This window comes from Chaetura pelagica, unplaced genomic scaffold (assembly GCF_000747805.2).
Source record: "Chaetura pelagica isolate M959 unplaced genomic scaffold, ChaPel_1.0 scaffold166, whole genome shotgun sequence".
Taxonomy (NCBI): Eukaryota; Metazoa; Chordata; class Aves; order Apodiformes; family Apodidae; genus Chaetura; species Chaetura pelagica.
Genome location: NW_009953758.1, coordinates 5,003,517 through 5,022,563, shown reverse-complemented (window position 1 = coordinate 5,022,563; position 19,047 = coordinate 5,003,517). Strand labels below are relative to the sequence as shown.

General features: G+C 44.9%; 1 protein-coding gene across 1 annotated transcript; it reads right to left on the bottom strand.

Annotated features, from left to right (window-relative positions):
* Positions 1–4,260: 4,260 nt before the first annotated feature.
* Positions 4,261–18,438, bottom strand: PKD2L1 (polycystic kidney disease 2-like 1). Its single transcript, XM_010000828.1, has 15 exons — positions 18,144–18,438; positions 15,117–15,230; positions 13,345–13,472; positions 12,295–12,551; positions 11,209–11,433; positions 10,616–10,844; positions 10,077–10,247; positions 9,170–9,351; positions 8,815–8,935; positions 8,118–8,216; positions 7,232–7,353; positions 6,794–6,911; positions 6,435–6,568; positions 5,506–5,653; positions 4,261–4,473 (listed from the first exon to the last, which is right to left on the bottom strand). Exons 1-15 carry the CDS (start codon positions 18,436–18,438, stop codon positions 4,261–4,263), a joined length of 2,556 nt encoding a protein of 851 aa, XP_009999130.1.
* Positions 18,439–19,047: the final 609 nt, after the last annotated feature.

The window sequence follows — 19,047 nt, the reverse complement described above, 5'->3', positions numbered from 1 at the left end:
TCAGATGATGCTGGATGATTCTTCCCTTTCTCCTAGTTACCAATAAACTCTATGAATACTGATAGTTGTTCCCTGATGTTGCACTTTAAGTGACTCCTGCTACCCTGTATTTGTAAAGCAGGCAGGAGTACAGCAGTCTCCACCCAGCAATCTCATCTGCTGAAGGCTGATCAGTCACCAGCAGCTGTAAGCTGCACTACTAGCACTTACTAAGAACTTTTCACAAGACTGCAAAAAAAGGAGCAAAACCTGTACTAACCATGTTGAAAGGCTGGGGAGAGAACTGTAACCTGCCAAAGATCAGCAAAGTTAGCAACAAATACTTGAGTGGGAGGATCTAGTTTAAAAAGTGTGTTTTGGAAAAGTGGATTCTGCTTCTTTTTCCCATTGAGAAAGTAACTTGTGTCAGTTTCTGTTAGTAAAACAAACATGAAATTTGCCACTGACCTATTTTGAAAACGGAACAGAGAAGTCTCTGTAGGTGTGGAGGATTGTGAGTGGTTGTAAACTGAACAGTGTTGATAAGGTGACCTCAGAAACTGGACTGTATTTATGGGGTGGTTTGGGGATTTACATGTTCCTTTTAAACATGAAAAGTTAGGCTTGCTCGTTGTTGAGATAAATGTATCACACTCTTGGAGAGACACAGAGAAGAGACCCTGCCAGTAGCTTTTCACATTCCTGGCCATGGTTGGTTGTGGCTGCCCCTTGCTGGCTCCCTGAACCTGCTTTCAGGCATCCCTGTCATGCCTCTCCTTGTTTTGAGAGTCTCCCCATGCCTCACTTGGGCTTTGACACCGCGTTTTTAGGGCACTGCTTTCCTCCCCCTTGGCTGGATCCGAGAGCATCTTAAACGGCCTCTCCTTTGGAGTATGCACAACACCTATGGCCTTGGGGATTGAATCCTGGCCACTGTGACTGCCAACACAAATAACCACGGTGGTGATATCTCTTCAGAGCACCTTGTACTTTTCCAAACCTCCTCCTGAGGATTTTTAACCACCTCAAGGCACGGCCATCTTCTACAAGACAGAGGCTCCCCAGCCAGACATGGCAGTTTGGAAGGCGACCCTCTGCAAATCAGGACAAAACACAGCCATGGACCTGCTATTGAGCAAAAAATACTTTACTTTCCCCAGGAGACATATATTATCTAAGTAATGCCAGCTCCTGACAGGAGGCCTGACAACACACATCTGATAAGAGAAGCGGTATGAACTTACCATGTATTGATGTTATTTCTCAACCAGCTAGAACACACGATTGACAACTACACACAAGCAACTGCTGGGGACAAGTAATTACCTTGCCCTACTCTAGGACACATCATATACAGGACAGCATGTTAATAAGGAACAGACAAGAGACAACTGCATGGAGATGTACAAGTAAGAGCAGACACCAATGCAGCCAAAGACATATACCGGCGACAGAACTTCTTTTACACTGAGCAGCACTGGCATCACCCAAACACAGCACAGAGAGAAGAGACTGCTCTTTTTACCAGAAAGGGGGAAAAGAACTCGCTGACCAGGCTGCTGATGATACCCAGAAGTCCCCTGCATCCTGTGGTTCTTGTCTGATCCCAGCCAGAGCTGGTTCAGGGCTCCTCAACAGGGCAGGCTGGCTGCTGCATCTTGCCCAAAGAGCTTCTAGGCTCTTCTTGTCAGTGGGAAGAGCTGGCAAGCTGGGCTTGCTGCTATTGTGGTTGCCACAGACAGGCAGAATGAGGGACAGACACCTCTCCCAGCTGCAGCATCCCCGTGGTGACTCCATGCTGTCCCTTTGCTGAGGAAAAGTGGCTTCCCAGGATTCAGGCATGAGCAAGCCCTGCGGCACAACCATTTTGCTTCTCCTGCTGGTCTAAAGAGCATCCCACACTGCCTGTGACCTGGCAGTCTGAGGGTAACGGTGACTGTCTCATGGATCTGAGCCCAGCGGCTGCAACATTGTCCTCTTGCCTCACCTACTTTGCAAGGGGCTTCCGCAGCTCCCTGTGCAGAAAGCAGCAGAGTGATGGAGGTTGCCTCCTGGTGTTCTTGTGCTGCACTGCGTGGCTGCAGCATCCCTGCCTAACTGGGTGAGTTATCCGTGGGACTGGTCCTGCAGATATTTGGCACATAAACACCAGGCAATGCAAAGAGGGACATTTTGTGTAATCTTTTCTATTGAGCAGAACAACCAAGCAACACTCTCCCTGTGAGAAATCTGAGGCTTTATAAAGCCAGGCCTTACAGATAATCACTTTTGCCTCCACTTTCTTGGCAGGACTCAAGGTCAGGATCCTGTTGCAATGACAGTAGTTGTTGCTACATTAAGAAGCTGAGCCTCAGCGAGCAACATATCTTCCACTGACTCTACCAGCACAGAGTCAACCCCCTGAAGCAGACAGTTGCTGTTGGGATCTCTCCTATGGTGCTAGACTTAGTTTTTTGTAGATCAGTATTCCAAGTATTTGATATCTATGCAGTAACTCAGACTCAGGAATCTCATCCAGTATTCTGAGTCTCTGGAAAAGGCAGGCATTTCTTCAAGAGACTTCAAAAGAGCAGCCTGTATTTTTGATTTTGCAGTTAGGCCTCAATAACCATAGTCTGCTATTAAACCAGGATTCTAAAGCAAGGTTTACATATGAATTTAAGGAAGAACCTTCCTCTGTGCCTTTCAACACACAGAGCAAGGGCTGTGTGCACTCTTCAAGCCTTTTAGAGAGCATGTAGCTGCTCTGTTCAATTACAATTTAACGTATGGATTTTCTTTTAATTAAAATTTGAGAGGGGAAGGCCTATTCCAGGAAGTTCTCCTGACAAGCCATTTTCTTCTGAATAAGCCAACAGCTTTAATGCTATTAAAGGAAGAAATAATCAATGTTCTTGTTCTGAATTCCGCTGAGAAATCTGAAGCTCTCACTCAATTCTGAATTCAGTGGAACTGGAAGTCAAGAGCCATGGCAGTATCTCACAGCCAAGTCTTATCCCCAACAGCAGGAGCAGCTGGTGAGAAGGGAGCTGTGAGACTTTGTCACGCAGCCCATAGGGAGCTTAGATTTCAGCCAAGAGCTGTGGATGCACAAGTTGCAGGGTCTCACAGCTCCTTCTAGGCTCTGGCAGTTAAATTACCCTCAGCTTCAGTTTATCAATGATATCTTGTAGCTGTGACAGTCCTGGAGCATGGACCACCTGGGGACAGCCCTAATCCCTAGGTCTTTCAGACATTCCCAGGGAGACTTTCCCCCAGAAAACAGTGATATATACATCTTGAAAAGGTGGCAATACAAAATGCCACTGCACAATGTCCCAACCAAACCTGTCACTGCACTGCATAGCACACTGAACAGTGAAGCATTACTACGAGTTGTTAGCAGTGGTCTGGGACCACTCATTTCCATTGGCTTTAAGCCTACAGAGCCTACTTGAAGTTAACTATTGTAGAACATCAGTGTTTAAGGTATTTTAAATACATTAGAGTGGTCCTGTAATAGCTGCAATAGTGTGAACCAACTACAAGGAAAGAGAACTCTCAGCAAAGTGACAAATGGCAAGAGAGTGAGATTTCTTAGTGTCAACAGCTGTGTTAGAAACTATAGAGCCAGAGATCTGTTCCCTAACACTCAGACCTCGGACTCTTACTAGTAGCAACTGCTTCTCTGTTTATGATATTTCAAATCTCCTCCCAGCTCTCATTTTAGTTATCCAGAATAAGGTATTAGTATCCTTCTTCTCAGCATCTGAATCTAAGGTACAGAGAGGGTTACCAAAGCATTCTGGAAACAGCTTACAACAGAAAAAACCTGCTAGGAATCAGGTAGGCACATATAACTACGTTTATGCTTTCCATCTCATACTAATTATTACATTCTTATTTGTTTACATGTTTACCACCTCCTTGTCCTGCAGGTAATGGTATGTGTTGGAAAAAGATACAACGTTCCACATACATGTTCCAAGATTTCTGAGGCCTCTACTTTTTTTTTGCAAAGGATAGACAAAAGACTTTACATTGGCCTGTTCAGAGGCAGAAAAATCATACAAATACTTGGTTCCAAATTTCAGCCAACTACAGCGATACAGGGGGCAGAAGTTCTAGCTCTGTGACATTACATATCATTATGCTGGAAAAGAACATCCCTGAATTTTCATGTCACCAATTCCTGACAACCATGGTATCTGAGTCCAGCTGTCCTGATTTTTCTAGCAGTGGGGAAAGAATGGACAGTGACTAAGTACTGTGGGAGGCAGACTGAGAGCACAGGGCTATTTGCTAGAAGTGGACATCAGACTGAGGCTGGATGTTCTTGGGCACTTGAGATCCCAGAACACTTGACCTGGGCAAGATGGGGTAGCCCCCATTTTGAGAAGAGTTGCCACTCAGGTTGTTTCCCTGTACACGTTCCATCCTCCAGCTTTCTGCTTCTTCTGTCCCCAGCTGGTCAAGGCTCTGGGGGAGCAGCTCTTCCTGACTGGGTTCTTCCTCCTATGAACCAGAAAAAAGAGTGACCTGCATTGTTAGCAAGCTACCAAGAAGTGTAGCAACATGCCAGGAGAGAGATAAGGTGTGCATGATACTTAAATTTCTCTTTCCATATTCTTCCAGAAATTAGTACAGCCTGCCTGCCTATTAAAGATCCAATATACTGTTTGCTACAATACACCGATGAATGTGAATTCAAGCATTAGACAGGAATGTCCCTTTTCACCCACTAAAGAACATTCAAAAAATCCCAGAATGAAGTAAATCTGCAAGAAAACACTCCCATAATCCTTCAGCCATATTCACATGAGAAGAAGGACCTTCCAATGGGAAGGGATCACAAAACTACTCTGCAAAAGAGAGAAGCTTCTTTCTGACTCAGCTAGGTCACTGTGTGCTGTGGGACCATTCTCATTATGAAAGCCATGAAGACATGAAGTAATGACACATTGGCTCCCACATACCGTTCTGCCTTTGACTTTAAAGCTGATGATCCAAAATATGCTGGTTGACTGAATATAGGCAAACTTTAGCAAAAGTCACAAGCCTGCCACGAGGACCTATCGGCACACCACTAACAATCTTCTACCTCATGTGTGATAAAGAATCCATAGGCCAGATGTTAAGATCACACTCCACAATACTATCATGAGCTGCTCTTGCTGGGAAGGACAATATGATTTTTTTTGGCATCTGAGGATAAGTAGAAACTGAATACAAGTGAATTTTGTCCCCTGCCATAGGAATAAGCTTGGCTTCAAAGGAGCTGGAAAGTGTGTTAAGGTTTAAGGGAAGGTGGGTTTAATGGTTAACTTGGGGGGAGGGGGGGGGGGGCAGGGCATGAAAGCAAGAAGCTTTTTGTCGCTGTGCTTGAAGCAAAGAGGCTTGATCATATAAAATGCTGACCCTGCCCAACCTTTTTTGTCTTATGTCAGTGGAAACTGGGAAAGCAAACGTGATACCAGGTCCATTCACATAGCAGGTCTGGTCACCTACCCTGAAGTTGGTTTAAATCCATGGTGGAGGGCTACAAACCTTGCTAATGTTATCCAGTGGCTTGTCCAACAGGTCCTTCCTCTTCAGCTTGTTTCTTTCCAGCGTGTCTAGCTTGCTCGCCACTGCATCAAGCTTGGAGCCAATGCTGTTTATAGACTGTTCCAGCTGCAGCACACGTTGTAAGAGGCTGAGAAAGAAATGGAGAGCATTTGTAAACTTTTTGTTGTGTTGAACACCAGGGTTTGCAGCAGAAATCTTATGCGCAGTGGGCCAAACCTCAAGCAGGAGTGAAAGCTCCACATCAGAGAACTGATTCATACCCAGCGAAGACGTAACTCCCTGCTACAGTGTGTTTTCATCTGTAATCAGTGATTCTGTGTAGGATGGATCCCAACTGGGATCACAATATAATCCCGTTATTAAATATGGCACCTGCCTCTCCTTTGATACAGCCCTATGTGAATTGCTCAGTGTTTCTCTGTAGCAGAATCAAGATGTCCTGATTCTCTCTGCTGTATTCCTTCCATGCTCTTCCTATGGAAGAGACAGCCAAGTGTTATTCTCAGACCTGGAGGATGGAGGTCAGTGAGGCTATAAATCAAGAATATTTATTCCCATAGGACCTTCTGTAAAGCTATTAACTTCCCCTGGTCCAGTTATCCAGACTACCTTCTGACCTGAAACGTGACAGCATATTGTCTATGTTTAACTGACTGTTGTGTGGTTATTCAAGAGGCAAAAAGCAACATTTCTTAACCTAAACTTCTACAGGAACAAGCAAACTACATCACAAGAACTGTCTCAGTTCTCTCCTGACATGATCATTTACGTGTGTGCAAATTAATAAGGGACAAAATCTTACTGATACTGCTCAGCAGCAATGTAAACAGTCATATCAGGGAAGGAAGCAGCAGGGATTCAGACCCCTCATTTGCAAAGGGATTGAACTACTGCTGGCACAAACATACACTTGGAACTCTTCTTTGGAGACGCAGATGGCCTTGTTGGAGTGGTTATTCTTTGCTTCCACATAGGTCAGATTCTCATCCAGGTTGTCACCATAGGATTTCCCCAATTCTTCAATCTCTGTATTCAGAGCAACCTAGGAGATAGATAAAGAAACTCTTGCAAAGTTGGATGTTAACTCTGTTTCAGCTTCACTGTGAATAACTCAGGGCTTCACAGGCAGTGAATACTCAGTATCCAGGCAGAGTTGGAGCTGTACTTGAGTTGCCTGCTTAGTTTATACCACAAACCCAAAGGTTCCTGAGGCCACTTTGGAGTGATGTCTACTGAACAGAGGATAGGGTTCCTTGCCCTCATTTACCTTTTTTGCCTCGAGGTCATGCTTCATCTGCTGTTGCTCCTCTTCATCAAGGACGTGGTTGCCATCTTTGTCGAATGTGGAGAAGGCTGCTGTGATCTCATGGTCTGCATGTCCCAGTCTGCAAAATAATACAAAGAGAAAGCTCAAGGCACTGAATTACATTGATAGGCTGTAACAGTGCAGGAGCATGCCTTTTGTAACCAGTGTATTGTTTCCTCCTGCCAACGACAAACCTAAACAACCCAAATGAGAAAGAGACAGCAAGACAAACCCATTTAGAACAAGAGATTAAACATGAGGAGAGATAACTATTTTTGAGTCTTACATTGCCCAGATCTAAGCAAACTGTTCACCCAGCTTTGAAAACCAGAGAATTTAAATTACGTCTATGACCAAGAGAAAGGGATAAGTGGGTACTGCTCAAGCTGGCTCACTTACTCCTTCAAGCTGTTTTTGAAGTCTTCAAAGTCCAGTTCCTTCGTGCCATTCTGCAGTGCTTTCTGCACATCAGAAATCCGCTCCTTCTTCAGCTTCAGCCTCATGAGTGTCCGGTTGTAGCTCTGTTACCAAAGGTGCAAACAGATAGGTAATCATGCAAGCAGAGCAGTGAAAAATAGGACAGATTGGACAATGCAATATGGGTGAGTATGGGTGAGTAGATGCTAAGTAATACCAGGAGATTTAAAGCTTTCTAGAACTCAAAATACAACACTGCTGAGTGAGCCCCATCTCTGAACTCAGATCACGCTTTCAAAGCAAGACCAACACGGTAGAAGGGTCTCCATGACAAAGCTTGCTCTGCTTTTCTCCTCTTGACTCCCCCTTTGAGCTCTCAGTCACCAGCTGTTTAAGATACAGTCTCAAATACCATGTTTTTGCAGAATATTAGTCCTACAGACTTCTGGGACCTTTTCTGGAATTTATCTGTGGGAAATCCAGATGTAACTCACTACATTTGTACCACTGTAACATGTTCAGCTTAGCAAAACAGAACTTGCCATTTTATTTATCAAAGTGCACTCTATCAAGGACTGAAAGAGCTTTGTCCAGAAACTGACTTGGGAAACACTGACTTCAGAAACACTACCAACACAGTCAAGTAACAGGATTCCCCCAACCCCTCCTTTCTTGTCTTCCCGTTGCCAAAGGATCTAGGAACTTGATTTATCCCAAAAAGGAACTGGGACTCCTGTGTGCACTAAGAAGGCGGATCAGGAGTTGGCAACAATTGTTTCTCTCTAGTCAACTCCATGTAAGTCAGGGACCTCCAGAAAATGCTTCGGGATTTAGCTAGGAAGTTAGCATAGCTTTCATTATTCATCACCTGCTTCAAAACGTCTGAGAGCTGCAGCTCATCCTTCTGGCTTGAAAGCTCCTCCTTGACTTCTGAGTAGGTGTCATTGATGATGGCCAGAAACATATTCTAGAAAAAGGGGAAGAAAAGAGATGAAAAAGCAAGAGACATCTTGCATGCTCCAGTGGCTGAAGCCATAGGAGACAGTCATAACTGTGCAGGACTAAACAAAGAGCTGTTTGCATATGGGGTATTCCTTCGGCAAATTAAAGTGGGTAAAGGAAAGGTGCCCTTCAACCATATCATGCTTTCTCAGTGGGGTCCTTGCAGCAAATGCAGTGGCCAAAGGTACATTTGTTCCCAGCTCAAATACCAGCTTTGGTAGCCTTTACTTGCAAGATCCTAAGTTATGTTTGGATGCCTAGCACTGGGCATTAAACCTGGTCATTATGAGCATTCCCCTGCATCCATTGCCTAGGAAGCCAGAGACTGCCTCCCCTGCTTTGTTAACTGCCTGCTACAGAGCAGCTGAGCTGCTCCTCCTGAATTCAGCTACCACTTAACTGGTGCTCACAGTCAGTTTTAGTCTTCAGCTGAAAGAATGTGAATATGGCCCTTAGTTGCCCTGATTGTCAAATCATTTGCACTGCACCTCACTCAGGGATTATTGGAGGGATCTCTCAAGCACTGATGTCAATACAGGGGCAAGGAGGGCTTTCTTACTTACCAGGAGCACAAAGAAAACAAAGAACACATAGGTGACAAAGTAAATAGGCCCAAGGACCCTGTTGGCATTGTCAATGGAATTGTAGTCAAAGTCACCAAGAATGATGCGAAACTGGGTGAAGCTGGAGGAGAGGAAGAGCACAAGATTACACAAAGGCCACATACATTTATGCTATCTCCTCAGGCAGTCCTGAGGTGAACCCTTAACATGCCTGCAGTCCAGATGGTCACAGGCACAAGCCAGAGCAGAGTCTAAGTCACTCAGTCTGACTGGGGAGTTACACGAGGAGACATTGGCAAGTAGTTAAAATTCTTTTGGGAAATTCTGGAAACATGGTTCTGACTTCTACACTTACATGCATTTAACAAAGGTGCTGAAGTTTTCCACTTGTGTCCCAAAAAGCAGGTAACCCAGCTGAGCATAGGCAAAGAAGACAATGAAGAACATAATGGCAAATCCCAGGATGTCCTTGGCACAACGTGCCAGTGTGGAGGAGAGCTGAGTCATTGTTTTGTTAAAGCTAATATATTTAAATATCTGCAAGAAAAAGAACAGGGACAAAGTTGGGTCAAACCATCACCTAGGTTAGTCTCTCTCATATATGCACGTGCTTACTAAGGCAAGAGATTCACTACAGCACCAAAGCACCAGGAGGACAGCTGGGCTAGGGGAACAGTGTCTTAATGTTCCAGATATTTGTGCCAGGTGTGCCACCATCTTCCTGTGGGATTATAAACATATAATCCCTTTGTTCTCTGTATCAAAGGAAAATAGAGGAAGACAGCAATAAGGACAAATGTCTTGAGGCTGATGAGGAACTCCAGGTACAGTGTGACTCTCCACCATGCCAAGATTCTTCATATGAAATGTCAACAGATGAGACATTTCCAGTTGTTCTGTGGCCATTAGAAGGGAAACAGTTTGCCAGTTTATCCTCCAGAATACTAAAATAGCACAGGAGTTGTATTGTACAAAGTTATATTGTACTCAGCATTTTCTAAAACCACTCTTACACTGCAACACCTGAGCTCATCTCCGTGTCCATTATCTCCAAGTAACTGGCCTCAGAATAGAGGGTGAAAGGTTTTCTGGATTTACTGCAGAATAGAGCATATGACTGAGGAAAATCCTTCTCTGTTATACAGCTGTTACCCTCATTCACTCAGAAGGATGGAAAAGTCAACCCCCAAGCTATCTAGAAGAAGTCTGAGACTGCAGGCCTGACACCTCCCAGATCTACAACAGGCACCTCCCTACAGTACCTTGATCCAGGCAAAGAATAAGTTCACTGCATTCATATTGTTGTACTGTGTCTGCCAGAATGCCAGGAACTCGAAGTCTGCGTAGGTGTCAGGGTGTTTCAGCAACTCTCCCAACAGTCTGTTCACCTCAATGGTGCGAAAGATGTGAAACCCAATAGCAAGGATGGAGAGCTGCAAAGAGGAAGAGTCTGCAGTGACCTCTGTGCCCATCATTTCTGTGGAAACTAAAGTGCCACAGAATTCCTTGGTATCACACTCCACAACTGCAGTCTGCTGGTGGGGGATGGAAAGAAGCTCTTCATGCACTGAATGAGGCCCTGACTTCACAGACTCTCAAGCATCTCTTAAGGAAATAGTTTTCTCCTAACAGCTGTTAGAAGCACATGTGTCTATTTACTCTACTAGTTCATTTTGCTGTTGGAACAAAACATGTGCCAGCTTTTGTCTTATCTAGACCAGTTCCCTTATTCCTTCTTCTGTTTTGGCTCTCATTGCTTTCTGCCATTGCTCCCCCTAAAGCAGCGTGCAAGGATCCTCACCAGAATGACAGCCACATCCAGGATGTTCCAGATGCTGGTGAAATACTGAAACTTGTGTATACGCAGCTCCAAAATCTCCTCCACCACGTAGTAGAAGATGAAGACACAGAAGACAGTTTCACAGGCGACAATGAAGAAGTCCCAGGCACTGGCATAACGTATAAGCTTGACTGTCCTGATTTGCCATGAGGGAATGGCACCACCCGTGGCTGGAAACTCAACCACTAACCTTGAAGGGAATAAGGAAACTCTGGCAATTACAAGCAGGAAAAAGGAGACTCTTAGATAATGTTGAGAGGCATCACACCTGAGTGTGAGCTAGCCACCAAACCATGAGCAGAAGACTTGTGCATGTGTTTACCCAGCCTTATCTCTGCTGCTTCACTGCCCGTGGTAAGGAAGGGTGAACAGTGAAGAGAAGTTTGACTGGTTGTGTCAGGAAGACCAAGTCTTCTTACTAATCTATGCAACACCTACTGACACCAGTCACTCCTACCCTCTGGTGGACCATGTTAAAATACTTGCATTTTAAGAAACTGTGGCATTGAGAAAGAAGCAAGAGACAAAAGAATAGCCAGTGTGACTTGGCTTACCTCAGAACACAGAACAGATTGATATTTGCATTATACACAGTGAAATCAATGAAGACAACTCTAGTCCCCCGATCCAGCCACAAATTCTCCTTCAAGGCTTGCAGTACTTCAGCACTTTCTTCTCTGGTCAATTTGAGGTCTATGTAGTATCCTCCCCCACTGTAACTGGTTAGTCTTCCCCAGTGAGAGGACCCACTCAGCTCCTCCTCAGAATGGTACCTCCACCTGCAACAGACAAGCCCTAAGCAGCTGGTAGCCAGGAGAAATTAGACTATATCTTCAAGGAACAGATCAGTTTTTAATAAAAGAGTTGGCACTTAATTCCTATTCCAGATCTGAACCTACACAGCTCTTCATTGCTGATAGATTTCTGATCTAGTGCTTCCCAGCAGAAACACAACATGACTTGCAATACTACAGAGGTCAAATTCTGCAGCTTTGTTGACTGTTTCCAGTCTTATTTGCACGGAGTTTCCTCCCAGGATCTGCTGCATTGCCTTCTACCATGCTTCACACAAACTTCTGCTCAGAACACGCTTGCTCTCGTATTTCTTTATGAACAATACCTTCTCATTAACAGATCAAGATTCATGCAGCAAGCAAAGAGTTATGAAATTGCATCTACCTCACATTATCACAGAGAAATAGGTTTTCAAGGTGAAAGAGATGCTCTCCTTTATCTCTGGCTCCTGAAACCCAGGAGGAAAGCAGATAGCACCTTTGATCTTTATAGATCTGTTTCCAAAGGCCAGGTATCTCCTCATCCTCTTAAAACCAGACAACAATCTCTACCTGTTTCTCCACTGGATTTTCCATATCTTTCCCAACAGGTCCCACTCTGCCACACAACAACTCTCTTGTACTTTTCCTCAAAGAGACACGTGGCTTTATTGACAGACAAAAAGGACTTCATGCCACTGGCTACAAGGGGAATCCTAGCCTTATTTGAAAAACTCAACCCTGGTATCCTGTGGCTCAGCAGCTCTTATTTAATGAGAAGAAACTAATTTGGGGCAACTATAGAGAAGAAAAATAATCATAAAAAACACAGATTTTCTAATCCTGAATGGCAGAAAATGTACTTACGCAGTTCCATTGATGAGTCCAAATGAGACCCTTTCCTCCTTGTCTTCTGAGTATACATCATAGCAGCCTGAGATTTCCTCTTTAAAGTCCTCATGGACCACACAGGAATTGTTCTTCACCTTCAGTTGTCGCATGCGTGGCACACCCAGGAGCAGGTTCTCGTAACAGATGTATGACTGAGTGCCATGAGCTGCCAAGGACTCGTTGTTGTACCACTTTGTCCAGTAAAGATTATCCAGAAGGGGACCTTGTGCATACTGCAAGAGAAGGAGAGGAGAACAACTTCTTCATAGTCCACATATCAGAGGAATTTTCTTGGCTAAGACAGAGCTAACTAACAAACCATTTCCAGCTGAGTGTCAGAGATAAGTGGTTGCAGGATCTCAACAACTTTCACTATGCCTCATACCATTCCTTCACCAGTTCTTTCACAGAGATGTGTTATACTCTAGACAGCTTTTCTTCTCTTTTTTCTCTTTTATCAAAGCCAGTGCAACTTTTAATCCAGCATCTTCATAAACAATCTATGCATCAGACCAGCCCAGGCATGAATTACAGGCAGGTTAAGCTGTTCATGTAATTGCACATGAAAGTGGACATGGGCTTATTGCTACCTAGACACCAGCATGAAGACATTAGACTGTAGGATTCAAAGCCATTTCTATCACAGAGAAACCTGGAGTAAGTCACTCAGCTTCTCTGGGCCAGCACTCCCCACCTGTGCAATGAGCATCATATTACAGCAATTTTTTTTCTTGTGATGTCCTGCCTGTCTACCTGGTGAGTTTCCAGGGAATGGACTCTTCTGGGCACATACACCACTTCATCTAGCCAGTATTCCAGCCACAGTGCTCAGAGAGATAAATTATATTTTAAATCAGTGGATGTTTGAATGTAAACTGCATTATAAATACTGCTAGTAGCTGGCAAAAGCTTGTGGCAGCAAAATGCCTTTCTGAAAGCACAAAGTAGCACATTCAGAGGGAACCAAATACCCCAGTCTAGCTGAGATTTTCAGGGCTCCCCATGTTAGGCCAGACCTGTACTCACCACCCAGAAGTCAGCCATGCTGCCAATGGACTGGAAAGAGACACGGCCATCCACAGAGGTCTGTAGGAAGAGCTCAGACATCACTTTGGTGTAGTAGTAGGCATTGGAACTTGTCATTCCATATGTCACTAAGGGGAGAGACAAGAGGAGGGTCCTCCTTTATACATGAATATTGGAGCCTGACATAAATATATGCACATAGTCACTTTCTGCACAGCTTATACTATCACAGTTAAGCAGAGCTAGGCACAAGAGAAGAAATCTTGGGAACTCTAATCATATTACTTTCTGCTTTATGTGGGACTTAAAAACTCATCTGCTTCATGTTGCAGAATTTAAAATCTTAGACTGACAGACTGTAAGACTTTAAAAGCCAGGGAAGACTATTGGATGACACAACTGAACATTCTGGGTAACATTTTTTTCCTCAGTCAAAATTTCTGGAAGAAATTTTATTTCTCAGAACTAATGATCTGTATTTACAAGCTCTGCTCTGAATCCATAAAGGTATGGAGACTCAAGTAGAAAGCTCCAGTTATGCTCTCATCTCAAACAGGAACAAGCTCCAACTTCCCTGAACATGTTGTTTCAACTCTCCAGAGCTCCCTCCTGCAGAAAAGCATCCATCATGGTGATCACTAAGAACATGTCCTGTTGTTGAAAGGGTACTATGAAAATAAAGCAGCTGACATTCAAGATCCCCCCCTCTTCTGCGTGAGTCAGTGTGTGACCTCCCACACGTCTGTGTGTATATCTTGGTTCTTTCAGAAGAGTGACTGAGGCACTGTCTCCCTGGGCCAGTGTGATAGTAACTCAGGTTGGTATTGTCTGTCTATCTCTCCTGCCATAGAATCCATGAAAAATAATCCTCTTGAAAGCCCCATACCACAGGTGCTCATTTGTGATAATGAACAAACCTTCCCAAAAATCAAACAGCCATTGTTCTACCCCTACAAAGCCCAGCAGCCTTCAGTAAAGGGACGCATTAAATCCATCCAAGAACAACAGTGTGAGCTGCCATCTGCTTTATCATCTCAGCCACCTCTCCAGTCCCAGAGGGGAAAAAATCTCACTGAACACTATGTCTTTGATCCCAGGAAGTTTCTAGAGCTGCTCTCTGGGGTTTGAAGATTTGCTATGAAACTAAGACAATGCCCTGGGCAGATTCTCCCAGGAATGTGGAGTTGATGGCTAGAACTGAGAACATGGATCAGAAAATACTGCTTAAACTTCACCAGTATCAATTAGGTCTAGAGATATAAATAGCTATTTTACTTGTGTGTGCAGCAGCTAGTCTGTAGGTAAGTAGCACAACTGCTTGCTGCAAGTGAGTGCATGTATGAGAAATTTAGCACCTACATCAGAGTGAGGAAGTCTAATAATAAAACCTCGTATTATTCCTCTCATGCTGCACACAGAAAAGACACCTATGAGATGTGACAGCTACTTACATAAACAGATGTCCACCAGGAACACAATATAGACTAGCAGCTCTCGCAGTGTGGTCTTCACATAAAGCTCTCTGTTTTCAGCTGTGTTCTCAGTCAGTGTAGTGCCCCACAGCCCTGTTGGGTGGGAAGAAGAAATTGGAGAGTTACTTCTTGTAAGTCATAAAAATCAACCAAGGCACCCCAAACTTGAGATCAGCAAGTAGAACTGCATCCGACCCATAGACCATGAAGAAAGGAGTGTTTCCATGCAGGGTTTTTTTTTTATTATTCCTCTCATGCTGCACACAGAAAAGACACCTATGAGATGTGACAGCTACTTACATAAACAGATGTCCACCAGGAACACAATATAGACTAGCAGCTCTCGCAGTGTGGTCTTCACATAAAGCTCTCTGTTTTCAGCTGTGTTCTCAGTCAGTGTAGTGCCCCACAGCCCTGTTGGGTGGGAAGAAGAAATTGGAGAGTTACTTCTTGTAAGTCATAAAAATCAAATAACCCAACTCAGCATTTTCAGGATAAAATTTAGAGCCAAATTATCATCAGGTTGTCTACCAGTGGAGATCTGCTGGCTTTAATACAGTTATACAAATGGCACCAGCTAGTGATCTGATTTTTTCACACAGTGAAAGCAACTCCTGAAACTTCACCAGGGCTGATCAAAACCAGACAAGCTCTTCCTTTAAAAGGAGCCTTGATATTCTGGGTTTGATGAACCGCCTGATACCATTAGTGTATTTGTTTTTAGTTCCTGTAATGGCTTTCCATTGTGATTTCTGAAATGCTCCTGAATTTGGAAGGCATAAGAACTTCCACTTAAAAGCCTAGTGATGGAAGCCATGTCAATACCTATAGCCTTGATGCTTTTGCAGCTCCTAGAGAGCTAAGTTCCAGTGCTCAGCCCCAGTAGTATCATCTTGCTGCACGTCAGGATCAAAGCTGATCAAAAGCCACATGTTTGAAGTCACCTTTGGCAGAGGAGAAAGTGCTTGCTTTCTTTGGAGCAAGCACTCCTGTCCTTTCAGTAGTTCTTTGGCATCTCAACACAGTAGAGAGCTTTTTGCACCATCAGCTGCCGTAGTACCTCTTGCAGCATCCTCCCTCACTCCTGGACAGACCAACAAGTAGCCTGTTCAGAACATGCCAGACCAGCAACAGAAATGAGAGCCTGGAGAAGATCTGGATCAACTCATGTGTAGGAGAGAGCAGGATGTGTTTTACAGAAATATTCCTTTGCACTGGGAGTAGAAGTGTACTTGGGAACACCTAAATTCAAGGACACTCAAAATCTTTGACAACTTGGTTCAGAGCCTTGTCCAAAGATTATACCTGGAAGACCACGAGGCTGGCCCAGTACCCTTTCAGACTGCATCCAGTATTTGTCAAACTATTACTAGTTGATGTTTGCTTTCAGCTGTTTGTTTAGGAAATATGCAATAGAAATATACCATCTCACATATGTAGCATGTCCTCCTCTGTGTCTCCTTTGATGCCACCTACCCTCTTAGTGTTGCAGATATTTTGGACGTGACCTTTGGAGTGGAAGGATACTCAAGAATAGAAGACATTCACACTTCCTTAGGGCACCTTGCATGACAGTCCAGCACTCACAAGGCAGAGCAAAGAAAAAAAAACTTTAGAACCTAGAAAACAGGCAATCACTGCAGTTTGTTTCTAATTCTTGCCTTCCTGCTAGTAAGAAGTTGCTGGTAAGAATTAATAGCAACATCTACCTTATCTTCCAAGGCTGCCTTTAAACCAGACTTGTGACCCAGCTGAGTGACTAGCTCACAGCCTTAGCTGAAGCCTTCCAAAGGCAGCAGGAAGCTGCGTGCCCTCACCAGCCACTGTGCCACCAACATACCCAGCAAAGTTTTTGCATAGGCTGGCCAAGAACAGCTGAGGTGGCAGGAAGGATCCAGAGGACACAGAGTTGCTTGGACACGGTTCGGAAACAATCCTGAGCAGCACTAGGAGCAGCAGCTACTCACTGGCAGTCCAGCCCAGTAGCTGATGAGAACAAGATCAGAAATGCAACCAAAGACCTATGAACATGTAATTCCAAGGAAGCAGGCACCACCTCTGTGAGGCTGGTAGAGGCATTTCCTCTGGCTGCACTGGCTTTTGGATCTCATCTTCCCAGATATGGTCTGTCCCACAGCCCTATTTACCACCCCTATTGGCAGGACAAACTGCTGCAACAGTCACAGAAGCAGCAAATGCTGTAGTGCCCTGACAGGTATTTGCGTGTTCCAATTCCAACCCCAGCATCTCACAAATGGAATTTTGATGTTAAAGTATGGATTTGTTTTCCCTTTTTAAGTCTCAAACAATGCCTAGAAGAGAGGATATCAGAATAAAACCCATAAATAATACCTTGCCTCTGAGCAATCTGTAATTACCCCCCAAACCCTACCCAGCACTGTTCCTTGGCCAGGAGAAACCTCTAAAGCCTCAGCTCTAACTTCCACATGGATTAATAGGGTTAGACAATAGCTGCAATAACAAGTAAGAAAAAATTCATCATAGAGGGGGTTTGCAATTCAGGACCAGGCTATTTTGTTATTCACTCGCATGTACTGTTAGAGGTTACAGCTCTAAGAAAAGTTTTGCTGTGTTTGTTGTTTTTTTTCCTAAGTGGTGAGGAAAGACACAATAGTAAGAAAATATTAGTTTCGCTGAGAAATAGCTTATTTCTTTTTCTTCCCCATTTTTACAGCACTAGGAATTTATGCCTTCTATAAGAAACTGTTCAGCAAACACCCTTGTCCAGGGCTGTATCCTTACAGGAGACCTTACTTGCTCTCAGTTTTCTTATTACCTCTGAATAAGCCCACATTCTGTTTCATTCCCTCTTGTCATCTAAACTGGAAACTGGCACCTCTTTCTTCCAGCTGTCTCCAAGCAAAACACTCCTGTTAGCATCTGCATTTTAGTCCTGAGAGTCCTAGATTTTCTCTGCTGGGTATTTATGTCTGTTCTTGTTGTAGTGTAATACAGGGACCAGTACCACACCATCTAGGAAATGCACACAAAGGTAGAATAATCTCATCTTCAGAGTGATAGCACAGCTCTGTCTAAAGCTCTACCACCAAAGTCACCATGTTAACCATCTTGTAGGTCCTGCCTTGGAGCAAATGTAACAGGACAGACCCTGGAGCAAGGCACACAGAATGAGGATGCTCCCTCCAGGCCAGGTGATCTCTGGGGTAATGCTAGCAGGCTCCTGGGCTATGCAAATACTATAGAGTTTCTACCTTCTGCATCCCCACACTCACTCCTTCCCCCTCCCATACCATTTGTCTTCCTAAGGGCCAGGAAATCCTTTCTAGTGAGATACCAGAGCTTTACCTCGGATGCCTCTGAAGATGTAGAAACAGCACTTGAGCAAAGGACTTGTCTTCCCATCCACAGATTTCCTCTGCTTTTCCTGGTAGGGCAGTGAATCCCTCACCTCTTCAAAGTTCTCATAGGGATTCTCCAGGATGGATTTGGGGTTGTAGATGGCTGGAATCTTCAGCGAGGTAGAGGGAGAGCCACTGTAAACAGGATTATCCCAAGCTTTCTTCCCTACTGCCTCCAGTTCATGGTCCTCTGAGGCTTGAAAGCAGCTCTTAGTTTGGTTGTTTAGGTAAGACGAGCTCATGGTTAGTCACTGCCAGCAGAAGTACTTTTAAACTGGAATTGTGAAGGGTGCCTGCCCAAGCTGGAGTTGCAAGCTAGCAGAGAGAGAATCAATGCCAAACAGCCCATCCACCTCAGCAGCCCAGGGGAGGGAGCACCACTAGCTTCCCGCAGGCAGCACGCATCCTCCCTCTCTTTTTATACCAGCTCAGTTTGTGACACCTCTTGGAGGGGTGGCACTACCCATTGTCAGCATCCACTCTCCATCCTATTATTCCAGCAGTCCTGGGAACAGGGACACGTCCAGGAGACCTTCTTGGCTTCCCAACGGACCCAGTTGCCGCCGCGGGAAGAGGAGGCTGCTTGTAGACAGCCTGAGTTGGGGAGCGGGGGCAGGACGGGGGCACGGCGAAGAGGAGGAGGCAGCTGGGATTCCCTGCAGCCCGGGTCAGCGCCAGGTGAGGCTGCCGCGCTGGGGCCCTGTGCAGGCGCCGCTGGGCAGGGACAGGGCGGGAGCCTTTGCTCCGGGGCCAGGGGAGGTCTCGGCGTTCCCGCGGAGCGCTGAGAGGCGGAGATCAGCAGCGAGGGGCGGCAGCGCGGGGCTGGCGGGGGGGGCACGGCGAGCCCGGCC

Bases quoted from the DNA above. Each gene is read 5' to 3' on its own strand.
- PKD2L1 (XM_010000828.1), bottom strand. From the start codon at position 18,438: ATGAGCTCGTCTTACCTAAACAACCAAACTAAGAGCTGCTTTCAAGCC. The intron at 13,473-15,116 runs GTAAGTAGCTGT...CTCTCCCCTTAG, and splicing joins CCTGGTGGACATCTGTTTAT to TGACATATGGAATGACAAGT. The intron at 12,552-13,344 runs GTGAGTACAGGT...CTTCTCTTGCAG, and splicing joins GCATGGCTGACTTCTGGGTG to TATGCACAAGGTCCCCTTCT.